The 17,834-nt window shown below is 46.7% G+C and overlaps 1 protein-coding gene across 1 annotated transcript in view; it reads right to left on the reverse strand.

The window, feature by feature from the left end:
* Nucleotides 1–331: 331 nt before the first annotated feature.
* Nucleotides 332–17,834, reverse strand: part of TTC9 (tetratricopeptide repeat domain 9) — a 54,382-nt gene continuing 36,879 nt past the window's right edge. The window contains exons 2-3 of the mRNA XM_084847745.1: nucleotides 15,502–15,684; nucleotides 332–2,400 (exon numbers count right to left, since the gene is read on the reverse strand). Of these exons, the coding sequence (XP_084703871.1) occupies nucleotides 2,321–2,400; nucleotides 15,502–15,684 (263 nt within the window). The 3' untranslated portion in view covers nucleotides 332–2,320. The remainder of the gene's footprint in view (nucleotides 2,401–15,501; nucleotides 15,685–17,834) is intronic.

Here is a 17,834-nt window from a genome sequence, read left to right on the forward strand (position 1 = left end):
CATAGCACTAGAAGTCCCTTGCATTAGCACAATGTAATTTATGTTAGCACTCGTGTCACACCGGATGCTGCCCCGTGTTACAGGGGAATGGCTGCATAGACCGACAGACAATCTGATGATTTTGCCTGGCCTCTTGTATATAATATGTTTCATAGTGTGGGATGTATAATCTGACATTTCTGACAAGGTTCTTTCATGTTTAGACATGATGGTTTGGCACCCTCACTCATGGCTGGACTGATATTAATATTGACTATGAAAGGTCTTCCTGTACAGCCCCAGTTGGGTGTTGGAAGAGCCCTGGTGATGTCTTAAAGCATTTTTTTTTTTTGAAGTCACAAATGGTTCAGGCATGGGGTGGGGAGAGAAATGTGTTTCTTAGCATTCCCCACACAGGAAACGTATGAGAGCTGGTACCTTATAGCACATGTTGGCTGCATTTGAATAACTGCATTTTCTAGGTTTAAAATCCTGTGTTTTGAATTTCTGGAAGATACAAATTCCCCAAAACAACATGACCTGCAATAAGGTAATAACTATGGGTTTATTGCAGAACCCTTTCCCCACAGCAGCAGAGGCTGATGGCTCTGATGCCGTGGGGTAGGGACCCTGTTCTGGTTTCAGTCAGAACCAGTCAAAGTTCTAAAGGAACAATCCAAGGTGCTGGAGGTTCAGAACCCTGGATAGCTCCTTTAGAGTTCTGATTGAAACCCAGAGTGGATTCATTGCCCCACTGACATTGGAGCCACCAGCCTCCACTGCCCAACCACGTGGAAAAGTTTAAGCAGACTCCAGATAATGCAGAATGGAAGGAGGGTGGGTTCACCCCATGCACAAGAATTCACATCAACTATTTGCAGGTCAAGGACCCATAGTTCAATGGGAGAGCAGATTGTTCCCCAGGTTCAGTCTCCAATACCTCTTGTTAAAAGATCTCAGGCCTTAGGGTTAGATGTACCAATGGCCTGGCTCATTATAGCTCTGTGGGCCTTGGAAATTATGATCAATCCAAAATTATACACTTTAATTGCAATGATAGTTAGGAACATGTGTAGCTTTTGCATTGAAATCAATAAAGGCACTCACATTTGGCTGGATTTTGCCCTAAAATCCCCCACAGACCAGTTCAGGGATTTTGGGGGTGGCTTGGACAACTGCAGCCTGCTCCATCTCTACCATGTGAACTAGTGAATAGCTTGGCTCTTGGGATTATGGCCGTTTCACTGTGTACCTTTGATGGGCATTTGTGTTCTAAGTGTGAATGAAAGGAAGAAGATATAGAGAGGTAGCAAAACAAGATCTAAGGATTGCAAACTCAGTCCAGTGTACCAATAATAATATTTAGCACTGTACAAACATCAGCTAATAAATCCTCACAACACCCCCTGTGAGGTAGGGAGGCATTATTGTCCCCGCATACAGATGAAGAAACTGAGGCACAGGATAGGTGAGTGACTTGCCCACCGGTGCATACGAAGGTGGTGGCAAAACCATAATTTGTGCTCCAGTTTCCACCGTCTGAGCTGAGACTAGTCACAAGCTCATGCTGCCCCTCTAGGTGCTAGGGCCCAAGTGTGCCTTCTAAAAAATAATATGTGGGATCGCTGCCTGTTAAACAATATGTATTTGATATTAGTAAATTATTCCACAGTTTTCTTCCCCAAACAATACAGTCCTTTCACATAATCTTTTAGGTTCCATCTTGTCCTCAAAGCCTTTCCCCGTTTTAGAGCTTGTTGCTTAAAGTACATTTCCCCCTGTTCTTTAAGCAGAATGTATTGCAAATGAGTCTTGTTGGCATGGGATCAAGATGGAGGTGGCTTCTCTCTGGATCTTAAAAGTCTAAAAGTGCAGAGAAGCTGCCAGCGTGGGGTCTGTCTCACATGAGGTGGCTGAAGGCTTTCTTCATTGCTGTCACCGCAGCATTCAAGGAGAAGGGGTGAACGCCTCTGGATGTTTGGCTAGTTGGTTCACTGGTGGATGTAACAACAACAGTAAACAGTAAGCACTAGGCACAGGAGATCTCTCTCCATTGTTCTCTTCGAACCTTCAGCCAAAGTCCCAGAACATGGCTGAATGCAGGAATTGTGCTAAGAGGGCTGGAAGGTCATTGTTGTGCTAGCGAACAGCCAAAGCCCGATCCAGAGTTGGAGTCTCTTCTTTAAAAACAACCTGTATGAGCTCGGATCAAAAGTAAGGATGGGAGTGGGCAGAAAAACTGTCAACTAAGGTGGAGCCTCAGGTGGGTGGGAGGACGATCCACCCAATGGGCATTCGGGGGAGGAAATGTTCACTCAGGCCTACAGAGATGGGTTTCTTCTCACAAAGCTTCTTTTTCCCTCTGGGAACATCTGCTAAGCTTCATTTCTGTCAGCTGGATGTACCGTACAACGTTGGTATCTGCAGGGGAAGAGAATTAAAATGCACCTGCTTAGCACAGCTTCCTGCTTAAAATGTATAAGCAACTACGATTTATGTGAAACCACATTCTCAAATTATTATTCCTTATTTGCTAAAGGTGAAACGCCCATCAAGGAAAATTCTACATATTACAGAGATGACTAGCAGCACTGTTTGGGGCATGCAGCATGTTTTGCAGCCTTTCAATGGACTCCCAGATTACAGCCTGTATGTTTGTGTCTCATAGAACTCTATGGGAGCCATTAAAAACTGAGCCCATTCCAATCAGTTTAGGCCCAGTCCTTCATTTGCATGTCTGCCCAGGGTTCTGTTTCCTGGACATGCTGATGTATGTGACACAACCAGGATGTGCCTACAGATGCCAGAAAGAAGGATAACCCAAAATGCACCCTCCATGGTCTATTGATGGCTATTAATCATGATAAGAGTATGCCTCTGAGCATCAGGAGACTGTTCCCTTTATGCCTTGCTTGTGGGCTTCCTGGAAACATCAAACTGGTTGTTGCTGGACTTGATAGACTTTTAATCTGATCCAGCAGGGCTCTTCATATGTTCTAGAATGCACAAAATATGTTAAAAATCACTTTCTCTGCCACTGAGGTTCTTGGAAATTGCGACCTCTGTTGCATGCTTTTTCTTTTTCTCTACCATCTCAGTTAGTAAATTGGTCTTGCCATCACTTTATCAACCATCCAGATCGGGGGTGGGGAACTTAGGCCTGTGGGCCAAATCATTTGGTGGTTTTCCAGCTTTTGCATGGTGCTCTCTTCCCCCACCTCCACCATTCTGAAAGGTGGAAATGGCTCTCCCAAGGCTGAGTCACTCACACTAAGAGCTTAAAGCTAAATATGCTGGCATTAGGGGCCCTGCCCCTTTTGGCCTTGGCTCCACCCACCACTGGAATGTGGCCCTGAGAGCCTCTCTGACATAGAACTCGGCCCTCAGGCTGGCAGGGGTCCCCCACTCCTGATCTAGGCTGACAAGGTGAAATGCTCTGTAAGTGATGATGCTATGCAGGTGACACAGCAACCTTGCAGTGTTCCTAGCGCACAGTGTACGTGATATGCTGTGCAGGATGGGTGGTTTTGATGACTGAAGCCAAGCGTGAGCAGATCCATTGGCTCGGAAATACGAAAACAGAGATTGTAGTCGCTAACCTTGGAGCGGATTCGAAACTGTGCTGAAGATTTCGAATATATGGAGTGACATTGCATATGGCACGTCACATCTATTGGTCATAAAACTTCTAACAGACTTTAACCTGTATATGAGGGCAGGACAATAAGCACAGCTTATCTTCGTTGCCTTTGTGAAAATATACAAATCCTGTATCCCCTGTGAACTTCACAACGACACACATTTGACACCATGAAAGTATGCCCAGAGAACACAGTGAGCGATAATTACCTAGACAGGCTAGGCAATCGCACATGTTCAAGCTTGCTGCGGCTAGATACCTAAAGCAGGGGGAGACGGGGAGGAGGAAGGATTGCGGTTCAGCACATAATGTGCCAGCTGGAGACCGCGCTTCCCATCCACACAATGAGAAAGAGAGCCAATAACCCGCAATGCAAATTCATCCACACGGATACTTTCTCAAACGTATTCCCTTCTCAAGACCTGGGGGGCAGAACAGGACTTGAGTCAGGTTTATGCCACAATACACTTTCAGGGCTTGCCAACCAGAAATCTCTCAGGCAAGCCTTAATGCAGACTCTCAGCCTTTATTAGGAAAAACTGTAATCTTAAAAGCAAAGACCGGAAGATACAGCAGGGCCCATCTATTCCCCCAATCCCGTCCCTAGGCAATTACTGAAGCAATTTTTGGCAGGCCACCCCCGCAAACCCCAGCACTTCCACTAATGGGGACACCACAATTTCCACTGGCAATGTGTGCCCTTCCTTATCTCCTTTTACAATTTAATGTGATTTGCTTTGCGCTGATATAGTCCTGCAATTTTCACAAATACTACTTCTTTAAGCTACCCACCATATTGCTACTTTTTTCATCTGAAAATTGGTGTGATCTGTAGGTGTGTATAGCAGCACAAGAATGTTTGTTGGCCCAGCAATGTGTATGGGGAAACCACCACGTTTATCACATGGTTGATGGCATACAAGGTGTGGTGTAGTGGTTAGAGTGTTGGACTGGGGAGACCCAGGTCCCAGTCCCCACTCGTCCATGAAGCTCACCGGGTGACGTTCGGCCAACTGCTGACTCCCAGCCTAACCTACCTCACAGGGTTGTTGTGAGGATAAAATGGAGAGGAAGAGGATCATGCGCACCTCGCGCTCCTTGGAGGAAAAGGAGAGATATAAATGTAGCAAATAAACGGCAAAGGCCGGTGTTGCTGGCGGCAACAACCAGGGTAAATTCAATCTATATTGCTGCCCTATGCAAAAAATATCCCCCCCCCCCACCGTTCAGCATCTTGTTGTCTGTGGGAAGTGGTCCCTGTGTGGTGGGAGAGTCCCTCCTCATGCTTTCCCCAAATGTAGCCCCCTTATCCCTTGATCCACAAGTGAATGAAGTAAGAAGAAATTTGGGAAATGGGGCCGCATTTCAGAAATCATGGATGGTGGGTGGGACACACCTGCCCCAGCTGCTGCTGTCCCAAGATTCTGGAGAGGGCGGATTGAGTCCTCCCTCTTGAGGATTCTCCAGAATAGTCTGGTGCCGTGCCAAGAAGCTTCTTCTGTGTTGCCTGGTAGGCTGGGCCAGCCTTGGTGGTAACTTCAGTACATTCCCATGGTACTGCGATAGAAGTGTCTGCAGACTTATTGTAGTTGGTTGCATAGAAAGGGCTCTGCTTAACAACTACATAGACATGATCAGACCCCCAACAAGAGTTAAAAGTCATAAGAACAGGCATGCTGGATCAGACCATGGCCCATCTAGTCCAGCATTCTGTTCATAGAGTGGCCAACCAGCTGCCCACAGGAAACCCACAGGCAGGGCATGAGCGCAACAGCACCCTCCCACCCACATTCCCCAGCAACTGGTGTATATAGGCATACTGCCTCCGATAGCACATAGCCATCAGGACTAGTAGCCTTTGATAGCCTTCTCCTCCAGGTATTTGCCTAACCCCCTTTTAATAGGGCCATCCAAATTGGTGGCCATTGCTACGTCTTGTGGTAGCGAATTCCATTGTTTAACTATGTGCTGTGTGGAGAAGTACTTCCTTTTATCTGTCCTGAATCTCCCACCAATCAGCTTCATGGGATGACCCCAGGTTCTAGCATTATGGGAGAGGGAGAAAAATGTCTCCCTATCCACTTTCACCACACCATGCATAATTCTGTACACCTCTATGATGTCTCCTCTTACTCGACTTTTCTCCAAGCTAAACAAGCCCAGATGTTGTAACCCTACCTTATAGGGGAGTTGCTCCAGCCCCTTGGCCATTTTAGTTGCCCCTTTCTGCACTGTTTCCAACTCTAAAATATATTTTTTTAGGTGTGGTGACAAGATCTGGACACAGTATTCCAAGTGTGGCTGCACCATAGATTTGTATACGGGCAGTATGATACTGGCAGTTTTATTCTCAGTTTCTTTCCTAATTATGCCTAACATGGAATATGCCCTTTTCACAGCAGCTGCACACTGGGTTGACATTTTCATCGAGCTTGTCTACCACAACTCCAAGATCTCTTTCTTGGTCAGTCACCACTAGCTCAGTCGGTCAAGCCAAATACTTCTCTCCACCACCATCACCCTCTTTCAATAGGCTTCATCTGTTGTCAGTGGCATGTGATTGGCTAGGCAGTGCCATGACATTTCCCCCTTTCTCTGCATGATTCTTTATTGGCTGGGATTGCCCATTTGACTAATCGAGCAACAAAGAATGAAACAATAACCTGGAGAAGAAAAAAATGGTGGAGCAGTAGCTGCAAATAGGGGGAAGCAGACAGCTGAGAAACATTTCCAAATGAAGCTGCACACATGCTGTAATATATGCCAGTGTCTTACCTACCATGCACTAGTCTTTTCATGTCAGGCAGGGGTGGGCAACTTGTAGCCCTCCAGATGTTTTGGCCCATCAGCCTTATAGCCAATGGTGAAGGATCATGGGAATTGCAGGCGAAAACACCTGGAGGGGCACAAGTTGCCCACCCCTGATGTAAGTAAGGAGTTTGTACACCAGCACTGCATATTCTTAATGGTGTTCTCCATGTGACAGGGGCCCCGTCTACGTGGCACCACTTTCACCCTTCACTCCGTTGCAACTGTGCAGCATTTCGGCTTCGAATGAGCTTCTGCTGGGATACACTCGCGGTTTACTGCAGGCTTCCCTAACAGACTCTGCGGTGCCCTCTTTTTTGCCATTATACTTTAACGCACAGCTGTGCAGTCCTGTGAATGTGGGGGGGTGACACTTCAGTGGCTGTTTGTATTTTAGGGGTTGTGTTGTGTCTTTCTGCCCCTCGTTAGGTAAAAAGTGGGTGTTCTGTGCTCCTCCATTTCCACGCCATCTGTTTGTCAGTTCCTCAGCCTGAGACTCTTGCGATGGTTTGCACACACAAGCATGAGCGGTACATGCCTATCCATCGCTCCAAAATGCTGGCCAGAGCAAAGTTGGTCCTCCCCCAAGACCCCCCCCCCCCGTCCATGGGCACTGAGTCCAAAAGCAACCATTGTGAAGCTACGAAACTGCAAAAATGTGCGAAGGTGTGGTTAAATAAATGACAACGCCTTTCTGTGCCTCTATAACTGTGCAGCTGAGAAGGGACGGGGGGAGTAAAGGGACGTCACAGTGACACAAGCACTACGCATGCCTACAACACACCCACTGCAAAATGCAAAGTCGATCTGGGGAAGGGACAGATGGCTCACAACTGCGGGAAACCTGCAGCAAACCAAAAACTTCGCAGCAAAATGCCTCCTTGGAAATCCGCATTTTACGGGAGAAAACCACAGATGGCTGAGAAGTGGCGACTATGTCATTTGCTCCGAGGGACCTCAACTTGCAGCCGCCCCGGAGTAAAAGCCTCGTGTAGATGGGGCCAGGGAGAGTCCATTAAGGGATGGGAGGTGCATGGCAGAAACATTTCTCACCAATGTCCACATGGTTTCCATTAGATATGAAGTCCTATAGTGTCCTTGTCTGGGGAAGAGGTGGTGACAGTGGAACTGCTGCTAAAGTTCTCCCTCACGAAAAAACAGAACAAAACAAAACCCCCGATTGAGATCCCTGAACCTGAGGAGGGTGAGGGCTGGCTGTGAGACTTCACACTGCATGTGGGTTGCAACCAAGCTATGGCCCCCTTTCCACAGCCAAAGTGGCTGTCCTTCCTGGTTGCTTTCCTGAGCCAGCATTTCTCAGGACAGAGTTGCTCCCTTGGGTGATTTCAGGCATCTGTGAAAGGTGGATGGAGGCTGCACATAACAGCAAAGCCCCAAATCCAGATCCTGGCTGTGTTTGCTGGCAATACCTCCCAGCCCTCTCCTGCATGTCCCAGTGGAAGGCCTCTGCCCTGCCTTATAAGAGAGGCGGTCATCAGACGAGCGGGATTATGATGGGTAACGCTCTGAGCTCACAGGTTTGAGAAGTAAAGAATCTGCAGCTCAGTGATCAAACGCTTTCCCCCTTGTGACCAGTAAGCTTGGAACTGTCTCCCAGAACATCTGTATGACGCCACCTCTCCCACTTCTTTCAAATCAATCCTCACAACCCTCTTCCATGGAGCCTTTGGCACAACATCCTAGTTTCCATACCCTACTGCAGCATTCCATAAGAACAGCCCTGCTGGATCAGACCAAGGGTCCATCTAGTCCAGCATTCTGTTCACACAGCTGCCCATGGGAAACCCACAAGTAAGACATGAGTGCAACAGCACCCTCCCACTCATTTTCTCCAGCAACTAGTGTACACAGGCAGACTTGCTGTGATATTGGAGGTAGCACATAGCCATCAGGACTAGTAGTTATTGATAGCTTTATCCGCCATGAATTTGTCCAACCCGCTTTTAAAGCCATCCAAAGTGGTGGTTATCACTGCATCTTTTGGAAATACATCTTCCCCAACCTGGTGCCCTCCAGATGCGTGTGGCCTGCAATTCCTGTCATTCCCAGCCAGCATGCTCGATAGTTGGGGCTGATGGGAGTTGCAGTCCAACACATCTGGAGGGCACCAGACTGCAGAAGGCTACAACCAAGCCTGTAACTAAGGCTAAGCTCATGCAACTGAAACAGCCTCCCATGGCTTCCCTGTTTACCCCCGTTCCCTCTATTTCCCTCCCCTCCTTCTGTTTCCTCCGTGCTCCATTTTAGATTGCGATTTTAGGTTGCTTCCTTGGCAGGGACCTGTCTTCTTGTACTCTGGAGAATACCATGCACACTTATTGATCTTATTTTATGTATTAGTTACATTTATATCCCACCTTTCCTCCAAGGAGCCCCAGGTGGTGTACATGATCCTCCTCCTTTCCATTTCTTCATCACAACAACCCTGTGAGGTAGGTTAGATGGAGAGTCAGTGACTGGCCCAAAGGCTGAGTCAGGACTAGAACCCAGGTCTCCCTAGTCCTGGCCCAACACTCTAACCACTACACCTCACCGGCTCTTATGATGATAATGAAGAAGAAGAAATCAGTAACGTAAGGCTGGTGGTCAGTCCAATCCCTGCCTACTTTTCTTGAAGGGGAAAGGATAGGAAGGAGTTTTGTGGTGGTGAGGTTGAGCTCCTCTGCACAAAGAAATCCTCACCAAACAGCGCAGTGGAATCTTTCGGCTCCTACAGGCCGACCAATAGTCTAATTAGTATCTGTCCTGCATGGTTTATAGATACGAAAAAAAACCCTGCCATAAACTTAATGGTCTCCTGGCCTACTTCAAATTGCCTCCTTTAATGGGGGAACTGCACAATTACTTCAGATTCGTCTCAGCTTGTTTTGTGGTTGAGGTTAGAGGGCAGGGGGAAAAGCAATTTGGGCAGGTTAGTTTTCAGCTCTGCAAGCCCTTGGCAGGAAAATAAATCGTGTTACGAGATTTGCTTCACCAGCAGCAGCAGCAGCAGGGCTTTCAGAACAGAGGAGCCTTCTGTGCAGTAAATTCCTGCTGGCCATTTAAGAAATTATTTTGTTCAGAGAAGCAATTTTCCACTGGTTCGTCCTAATGCATCCTTATTAAATAGATATAGGAGACATTACATGCTCATGATATCTCAAGCGTGAGAGGGTCACAAAAAGCAAAGAAGAATAAATGCCACCATTTCACAGATAGAAAAATTGGGGCAACAAAGCCTAGACCTGTAGTAATAGTAATAGCAAGTGTTTATATAACACTTAGTGTTTAGAACACAGGTGGGCAACTTGTGGCCCTCCAGATGTTACTGGACTGCAGTTCCCATCATCCTTCACCACTGGCTATGCTGGCTAGAGCTGATGGGAGTTGCAGGCCAACAACATTTGGAGGGCCACATGTTACCCACCCCTGGGTCAGAGTGCTTCAGCTACCTTATCTCAGTACTATATCCTGTCTTTTTAAGAAGCTGTAATAGATTCCCTTCACTGCACCACTCTCTCCTCAAAACGCATCAGTTTTTGGAAATTGCTTCAGAAGCAATGGCCTACCTCCTGGGGTGGGAAACGTCTGGCCCTCCAGATGTTTTTGGGTACAAGACCCATCAGCCCTCACCAGCATAGCCAGTGGTGAGGGATCCTGAGAGTTACTGGCCAAAACATCTGGAAGGCCACATGTTGCCCACCCCTGGCCTACAGTGATAGAGAGATGTTTCAGAAGAACTTCTTGGAGTTTGATTTCAACAATTCCGGTACCCGGATGAAGCCAGGACAGGAATGGAGCCCAGCAGAGTCTGGCAGGTATTAGGAGCCCCAAAGGTGCTCCTGGACAAGGCCTGCAGGAGAGGAGGTTGCCCTCTGCCATCAGCTTTGCTGCAAGTATCCAGGTTTGCAACAGGTATGGCTGGGTCGGGTGGGAGCTGCATCTCCAGCTGAAAGGGTCAGGTAGGTGGTGAGGTGAAAGGCCCTTCCATGTGTGAGTTCCTGAAGCGCCACTGCCACTCGGAGCAGGCAATCCTGGGCTAGATTGACAAAGACGTTTCCGGTATAAGGCAAATTCCTCCCCCCGCTACATAATGAGGTCCTGACTCCAATCTCTGAGGGCACATCCTATGCATGTTTAGACTGAAAAAAACCCTACAATTCCCAGTGTAGCCCAGCCACCTATGCTCACTGGGGAATGCTGGGATTTGTGGGTCTTTTTTCTTTTTAAACATGCATAGGATTGCGCCCTAAATGGTCCTGTTGAAAAATGTGTTTTGGGGCAACTGATTTTTAAAACGTAAAACTATTTTTATTTAGCATAAAACTGACTATTTATGATACACATGAAGAAAAGCAGGTTGTATGCCATAAAACAGAAGTGCAGAAGTGAGTGTGCTATGATTCTGATGAAATATGCAAGGGCTGGGAATGTTGAGCAGTACCTGAACCTAGCTTGGACTTTGCGGGAGGGGGAATGAGGATAATTCTGCACTCCCCTCTAACTGGTTTTCATTTTGATGAGGCTAGGCACTCCCTGTCACTAATTGAGATGCCGAGCAGAGAGGGCAGCCTCTAATCTAGCTAGGCTTGACTTGAAAGGGCATATAAACACATTGGTGGAGCAAGTATAGGGTGCACAGCTGTTTGAGCCAAGTGGAAACTGCCTCAGGCAGCATCCTGCCCAAACCTGACAGATGGAAGCAGAATGCCTCGTGGGATTCCGAGAGGGCAGCACAGGACAACGTCTGTGGCATGCCCTGTGAAAGGCAGAAGGGACTTTGCATGTCCTGTGTGTCTTCTGCGGAAGCAGGCCTTGACCGCGACCCAACTGGATATTGGGTTCCAATTCATGGGTCCTTCGGAGCAGATGCTTCCCACCCATCCACCAATCAGGCGCTTGCTGGTGTCAGTTTTGATAGCACAGATAACCTGTTGGGGAGTGGAATTGTGAAGGACATCTTGGATTCGGTTCCTCTGTCCAAGATGTGATTGATGCTGCCCAAATGGACACTGCCAGTAGTCTTTTAGGTGATGGCCATGCAGTGCAGCAAAGGCAGTGCATAGACAATCCTTGGGGGTGAGGGGTTGAGCCTAATATAGCGGCCTAGTACAGCACTGGCTGGAAACTACAGAAGTTGGTCCAACTCCTCTTGGGGGGACCAGGTTGGGGAGGCTGTAAAGTAGCATCCTTTTCCTTTTTAAAATGTTGATTTTTTAAAAAGTTTTTTTGAGCTACATTGACCTTACATCATGTTATATGCTTTGTACAAAGTTCCAGCTTCCCATTTAATGAATGGAACTGCCTGACAGAGATCTCCCCCTCCCCCCGCCCCCACAGCATCCCATTAATCTCAACAACAGTAGAAAAATACTGTCTTTCTGCCTGGCATTTTTACAGCTACATGGATCCTTAGGTTTTGTAACTCATCTGGTGGGTAAGAAACAGCAATAACAATATTAAAAGAATGGGAGGAAAAAGAATGACTTTGGAATTAATTTGATAATTGCTGCTTCCTCTCTTTTCTTTCTTTTGCAAAACAGAGAAGGAAAAGATTCTATTTTTGATTATTAAGGGCCACCCACCCAACCACCCTCAACATTTATTTATTTGTTTATTATATTTCAATACAGCCCAACAATGGAAGCCCTCTGAACATCCCAGCAGGATTTCGGTGGTCAGCTCAGACTGACCTCTGGAGAGTGACCTTCATGTATGAAAAATAAGAATACAAAGTGAGGCTCTCTTGCCAGCTTCCCTCCATCTCTGGAACCCCCTTTCCTCCAGGGGTCACCTGCAGCATCTTCCTCAAGAAGTTGTATTAAAACTCCAGTTGAATTTAGTGGCTGGGGTATAATGTGTGTGTGTGTGTGTATATTTATGTATGTGCTGGAGAATTGATCGCAACACTGAGACCTTTAATTTCCTAAAGGTGCAGACCAGTTAACATAAAAAATCATTTATAAAAATTAAAACATACATAAATCAGATATGTATATGTATGTGTGTGTGTATGTGTGTGTGTGTATATGTGTGTGTGTATATGTGTGTGTGTGTGTGTGTGTATATTTATGTATGTATATATATATATACACACACACACACACACACACATATACACACACACATATACACACACACACATACACACACACATACATATACATATCTGATTTATGTATGTTTTAATTTTTATAAATGATTTTTTATGTTAACTGGTCTGCACCTTTAGGAAATTAAAGGTCTCAGTGTTGCGATCAATTCTCCAGCACCCTTCTTCCAGTTGTCCTGCAACCTCCACTAAGAGTTGGTAACCTCAGGTCGGATAAATATCAGCATTTGGTCCCCAGAGCCCTAGAAAGTTTGTCCTGTTTTCCTAGGAGTTTGGAAATACGCCTCAGCCTTGTGTGGGGCTAGTGCCTAAAAATCTGGTCCTGGTTCCCAAAACACTGAGGCTCGTATCTAAGATGATGAAATGTTTTTCAAGACCTGGCTATCATCATCACAGAATCATGGGATTGTATGGCTCAAGAGTTTCCCAAATCACAGGACTGTACGGCTCAACAGTTTCCCAAGACAGGACGAGCTATAATTTTGCTACATGTTGGAAAGTTTGAAAGACTGGTTAATGATGATGATGACGATGACGACGATGAGAGGGCATCATGGCTCACTGTATCACTGCCAAGTCAAGAAAGAACATCAAATCTGGCCGACACTATCCATTAATCCTTGCTAGAAATATATTTGGTCATCATACACTGATATCTATGCTTGTGTATCAATGATAGCTTATATATGTCTTTGAATGCGTTCCAACTTACTCCCACCCCCCTGCCTCTATTTTATTTGTATTGTGTAAAAAGAGGAAATCTAATAAGAGAGCAATCCTGTGGTCTTGGGAGAGCACCCCAGGGACCATAGGAGTCCTCAGAGTGCCCCCTCCAAGGCTGTAGACACTGCTACAATCTGAACCCCAGCAACAGTTTGACAGGACATTGGAGACATGGAAGGCTTCCATTGGAGACATGGAAATTTGGAGGCGTTTGTCTCATGAGGGTAGTACTGCACCTAAAAATACTAAGGGAGCAATCCCATGTGGATCGATGGTCGCCTCCACGCCTGGGGGTGACCACCTATCCAGGGCAGAGCGGGAAGAGTGGTGAGGCGCAGATCTCCTCCTTGCTTCCCCTGCCCTGCTTTCGTGGCTAGACAGTGGATTTTGGCTGCCTGGCTGCGGGACCTCGAGGCGTGGGAAGCAGCGGCCGGACGACACATAGGATGTGTCGTACTGGCATTTCCGACCTCCCCACCCTGGCCCGCCCCTGGGAATGCCCTGTTTTCGCCACTCCACACTGCTCTTCGGAGCGCGGAGCGTGGGGCTAATCTTCACTGCCTATGAGGCAGCATAGGAGGAGGTGGGGATTGGTTCTCCGGAAACCGACCTTGGAGTGCAGTTCCTGGGAACTGACCTACCCTATGGCTGTCTAGCTGCTGACTAGTGGCCACAGGATTGCGCCCTGATAGTAGTGCACCTAAAAATATAAATAATTTTTTAAAAATACTTGCTAGAAATGCAGCAAGGACTGATTTTGGTTGAGATGTCTCATCTTTTAAACAACGAGCCACAATTTAGTGGTCACACACAAAACATGCATACGTAAGTCCCAGGTTCAGTTCTTGCCATCTTCATTTTTAAGTTCTCAAGCAGAAGGGCTGAGAAAGAGCCTCTGCGTGAGGCTTCAGAACAGGGGTGAAGATACTTTTTCCCCTCAAGGGCCTCATTTCCTCAGCAGTCGCACCTCCCGCCCTCCCTCCCTGCCCAGCAGTCTGCAGGGAGAAGGACAGATCACTCTCGCCAGAGATCTGAAATGACCCCACGCAGAGGGCTCTTGAAATTAGGCCGATAGCTGCTGGTTGCCTACCCCTGCTTTAGAAAGCTGATGCCACTCAGAGTGCAATTGGATAGAATCAGGTTTTTGCTTCTGAGAATGAGCTTTCCCTGCCAGTGGATTTATCTGTGAATACTCCAGCCATCTTTTGAAACAGCATAGCAAGCACAGTCCTGAACTGCTCTGTGGGCCCCGGAAATGGCGGGTCTCAAGTTCTCCCCCACCCAAGTTCTCCCCCACCCAGCTCCAGCCCCAGCCATTATGCTGTGTGTTTCCCTGCCTACAGCAGCAGTCGCCGCTCCTGCAGGGTAGGGAAACACACCTTGTGATGATGGTATCACAGTATGGTTAATTCTAAATGTTATGAGGACAGGAGGAAGAACTCAACACAGGATCGAAGTCCTGAGCAGCAGCTTCGTGCCAAGTGTGATATCTAGTTCTGCACTGTGTGTGTGCTCTCTGCAGATGACCATTTCTAATTTTAAAATATTTTGCAAGCCTTTTTCATTGCTTTTTAGGGCTCTCACAAAGTGACACACAAAACAGAGCAGCGTTATCAAACCTACAGAGTTCACTGAGATGCACAAAGCAGAGTTCTGATACACAAAGCTAATTATGACTTTGGTCAAAGGGAGCATTGAAGATGAAGGTTTTCAAAGGTTACCTGAACAAATAGACAGAAGACACAGGGGGTAAGTCAACAGGAATGGAGTTCCACAGTTTTGGGGCCATTACTGAGAAGCCCTTGTCTCTTATGCTTGCCAGCCTAACTGGCCTTAACAGTGGGCACTTCAGAAGGGACCCTGAGATTGATCTTAACATATGGGCAGTATTGTATGATTGAAGGCAGTCCTTCAGTTAACATGGTACAGGGCAGCTAGGGCAAAATTGGAGTTGTTTTCAGACTTCCTGACCCCCTTTTTTAAATGTGAAAAGAGCAGCGGAAGACCCTACTAGGGTGAGGAGAGTTTGTCCCTGTTAGGGCTCAATCCTATGCATATTTAGACAGAGAAAAGGCCTACAACTCCCAGCATGCCCTAGCCAGCCATGTTGGCTGGGGCATTCTGGGAGTTGTAGGCCTTTTCTCCATCTAAACATGCATAGGATTGCACCCTTAGAAACTTTTTTTTAAAAGGGAGCGTGAATACAGATGCAACCTGGGAGTGCCTTCTCCACCAATACCTGCTGGCTGTCGGGACCTTGCTTCTTTCAAGTAGTAAAGTGCCTTGTTGTAGTCTCCAAGGTGGTAGAATGCTACACCTGACCGATAGAGGGCCTTGAAGTTCTCTCCCTCTTTCTTCAGTACTTTCAGGCAGTATTCCTTGACTCGTTCATAATTCACCAGCTCAGCTTGAAGGAGGCAGGCTGCAAGAGAAGAGGGGAAACAAGAACAACAGGAGACTGTTAGAGAGTTGCTCGTCCTCTTGCTTTTCCACTGGTGTGAGAAGGACCCAAAGCCAGGTGAGATGAAAATGACTCAGGAAAAGGCACCATCATTTTGCCTGAGTGTCAAATCCAGCTTTTCAGTCCCTAATCTCAACAGAAATGGTCTATAATTAGACATTTCATCAAAGATACATTAGAAGGTGTTGCTTTTTTCTTGTAGAAGAACCAGGAACTCTCTATGGACTGGGAAACAAACATTACAAAAGAGGCAAACGGCTTTGAACTAACAAAGGCAAGGGAACATAAACAGCATGCTGAATTGTGACAGGCAGTTTCAAAGCACATCAAAAGAAAGGGAGGACTTCTTTAAAAAACAAACAAATCCCTAAATAATATGAGGTTACTGAATACAAAGACTCGCATCATACTCAACCTTCCAATTGTGATTTCTCTTTTGATGGTGCCCTTTTAACACTCTCTAGTCAGAAAAACCCCTACAGGCAGTTCCTTGCTCAGAGCTATGCACAACCAACTCTGCTTCTCTCTGTTAAGGAAGTTTCAAGAGCTATCAAGAACCACACAAGGAGGAAATGCAAAGCTTTTTCACACTGTTGCTTACTGCATGGAGTGTCAATTTGTCGTGCGTATACTTCTATACCCAACTCTATAGTCTTTTAATAATAATACGTAGCACTTTAGATTGGTTAAAGCAGCCTTCCCCAACTTGGTGCCCTGCAGATGTTTTGGCCTACAACTTCCATTAGCACAGCTAATGGTTAGGGATGAGCCTGCCTGGGTCTTAGGCCTCTCCAGAAGATCTTTTCTTTCAAGACTGCTGCCTTCGGATGCGCATTTGGTGGTGACCTGAAAGAAGGCCTTCTCAGTGGCTGCTCCCAGGCTGTGGAACTCCCTGCTGAGGGAGGCTAGGTTCACTCCCTAAGTGGGTCTGTTGGGTTGGATGCTACACCAACCATTTTTATTCTGTTGTTGCTATGTTTTTAATTGTGTTTTAATGTATTTGTTTTTATTGTTGTTTTAATCAAGTTTTATTTGTGATTGTAAGTCACCTTGACTGCCTTTTGGGGTGGGGGTAGAAAGATGGGGTACAAATCAAATAAATAAATACACGCTGGGAGTTATAGTCCAACACATCTGCCAGGCACCAGGTTGGGCATGGCTGGTTTAAAGCATTTATCATACATTATCCCAGTTGCCTTTATAACTACCTTGCAAGTTGTCAGGTCAGTATTTATTATCCCCCTGTTGCAAATGAGGGACTGAGATTGAATTGCTTACAAGCATCTAGTAAGTTCATGGGAGATACAAGATCTGTACTGGGCACTCCCAGCTCAGTCTGTTAGACACTAAAAGCTACTTAACAACTGCTGAAGAAGCAAGCCCACTATGGACACAATGTGTGGTTATTTCCTAGCAGAGGGCCATTATCCGTTTTTTGTGGACCTGGCTCATTTGTGGGGCTGTGGCTCAGAGGTGGAGCATGTCCTTTACAGCAGCATATCCCAGGTTCAGTCCTTAACATCTCCAGTTAAAAGCATTAGCATGCAAGTGATTGGAAAAACATTTGCCAGAGACCCCAAAGAGTTGCTGCTAGCTGGGAGCAGAAAACAGGGGGCGAGGTAGACAAATAATTTGATCTATTATAAGGCAGCTTTATATGCTCCTTCCTGTGATGTGACGTGTAGTGAGGGATTTCCCCCCACTTATCCTGCATTTTTTATTTCACAAAAAATACTGGAAATGGTGCATGTTTCCACCAACTGGAGCCACACAACTTCACACATTAATTATGCAGTTCTGCACACACATCTGCAACCACAACATAGCACCCCTCTTGCCCTGCAAACGAGGTGAAAAATGTGCGTGCCTACGTGAATCCCATTTTGTGCCAGACAGAACAGAGGAAAGCAGATGCAGGAACAGGAACATAGGACGCGGTCTTATATTGAGTCAGACCCTCGGTCCACCTATCCCAGTGTTGTTGACACTGGCTGGCAGCGGCCCTCCAGGGTTTCAGGCAGGATTCTCTCCAAGCCCTGCCTGGAGACGCCAGGGATCGAACCTGGGACCTTCCGCCTGCCAAGCTACACACCTCCACTCTGAAGGAAGAT

The sequence above is a fragment of the Heloderma suspectum genome, chromosome 1 (genome assembly GCF_057233095.1).
Source record: "Heloderma suspectum isolate Gila_16-S chromosome 1, 16-S_ref, whole genome shotgun sequence".
Classification (NCBI taxonomy): domain Eukaryota; kingdom Metazoa; phylum Chordata; class Lepidosauria; order Squamata; family Helodermatidae; genus Heloderma; species Heloderma suspectum.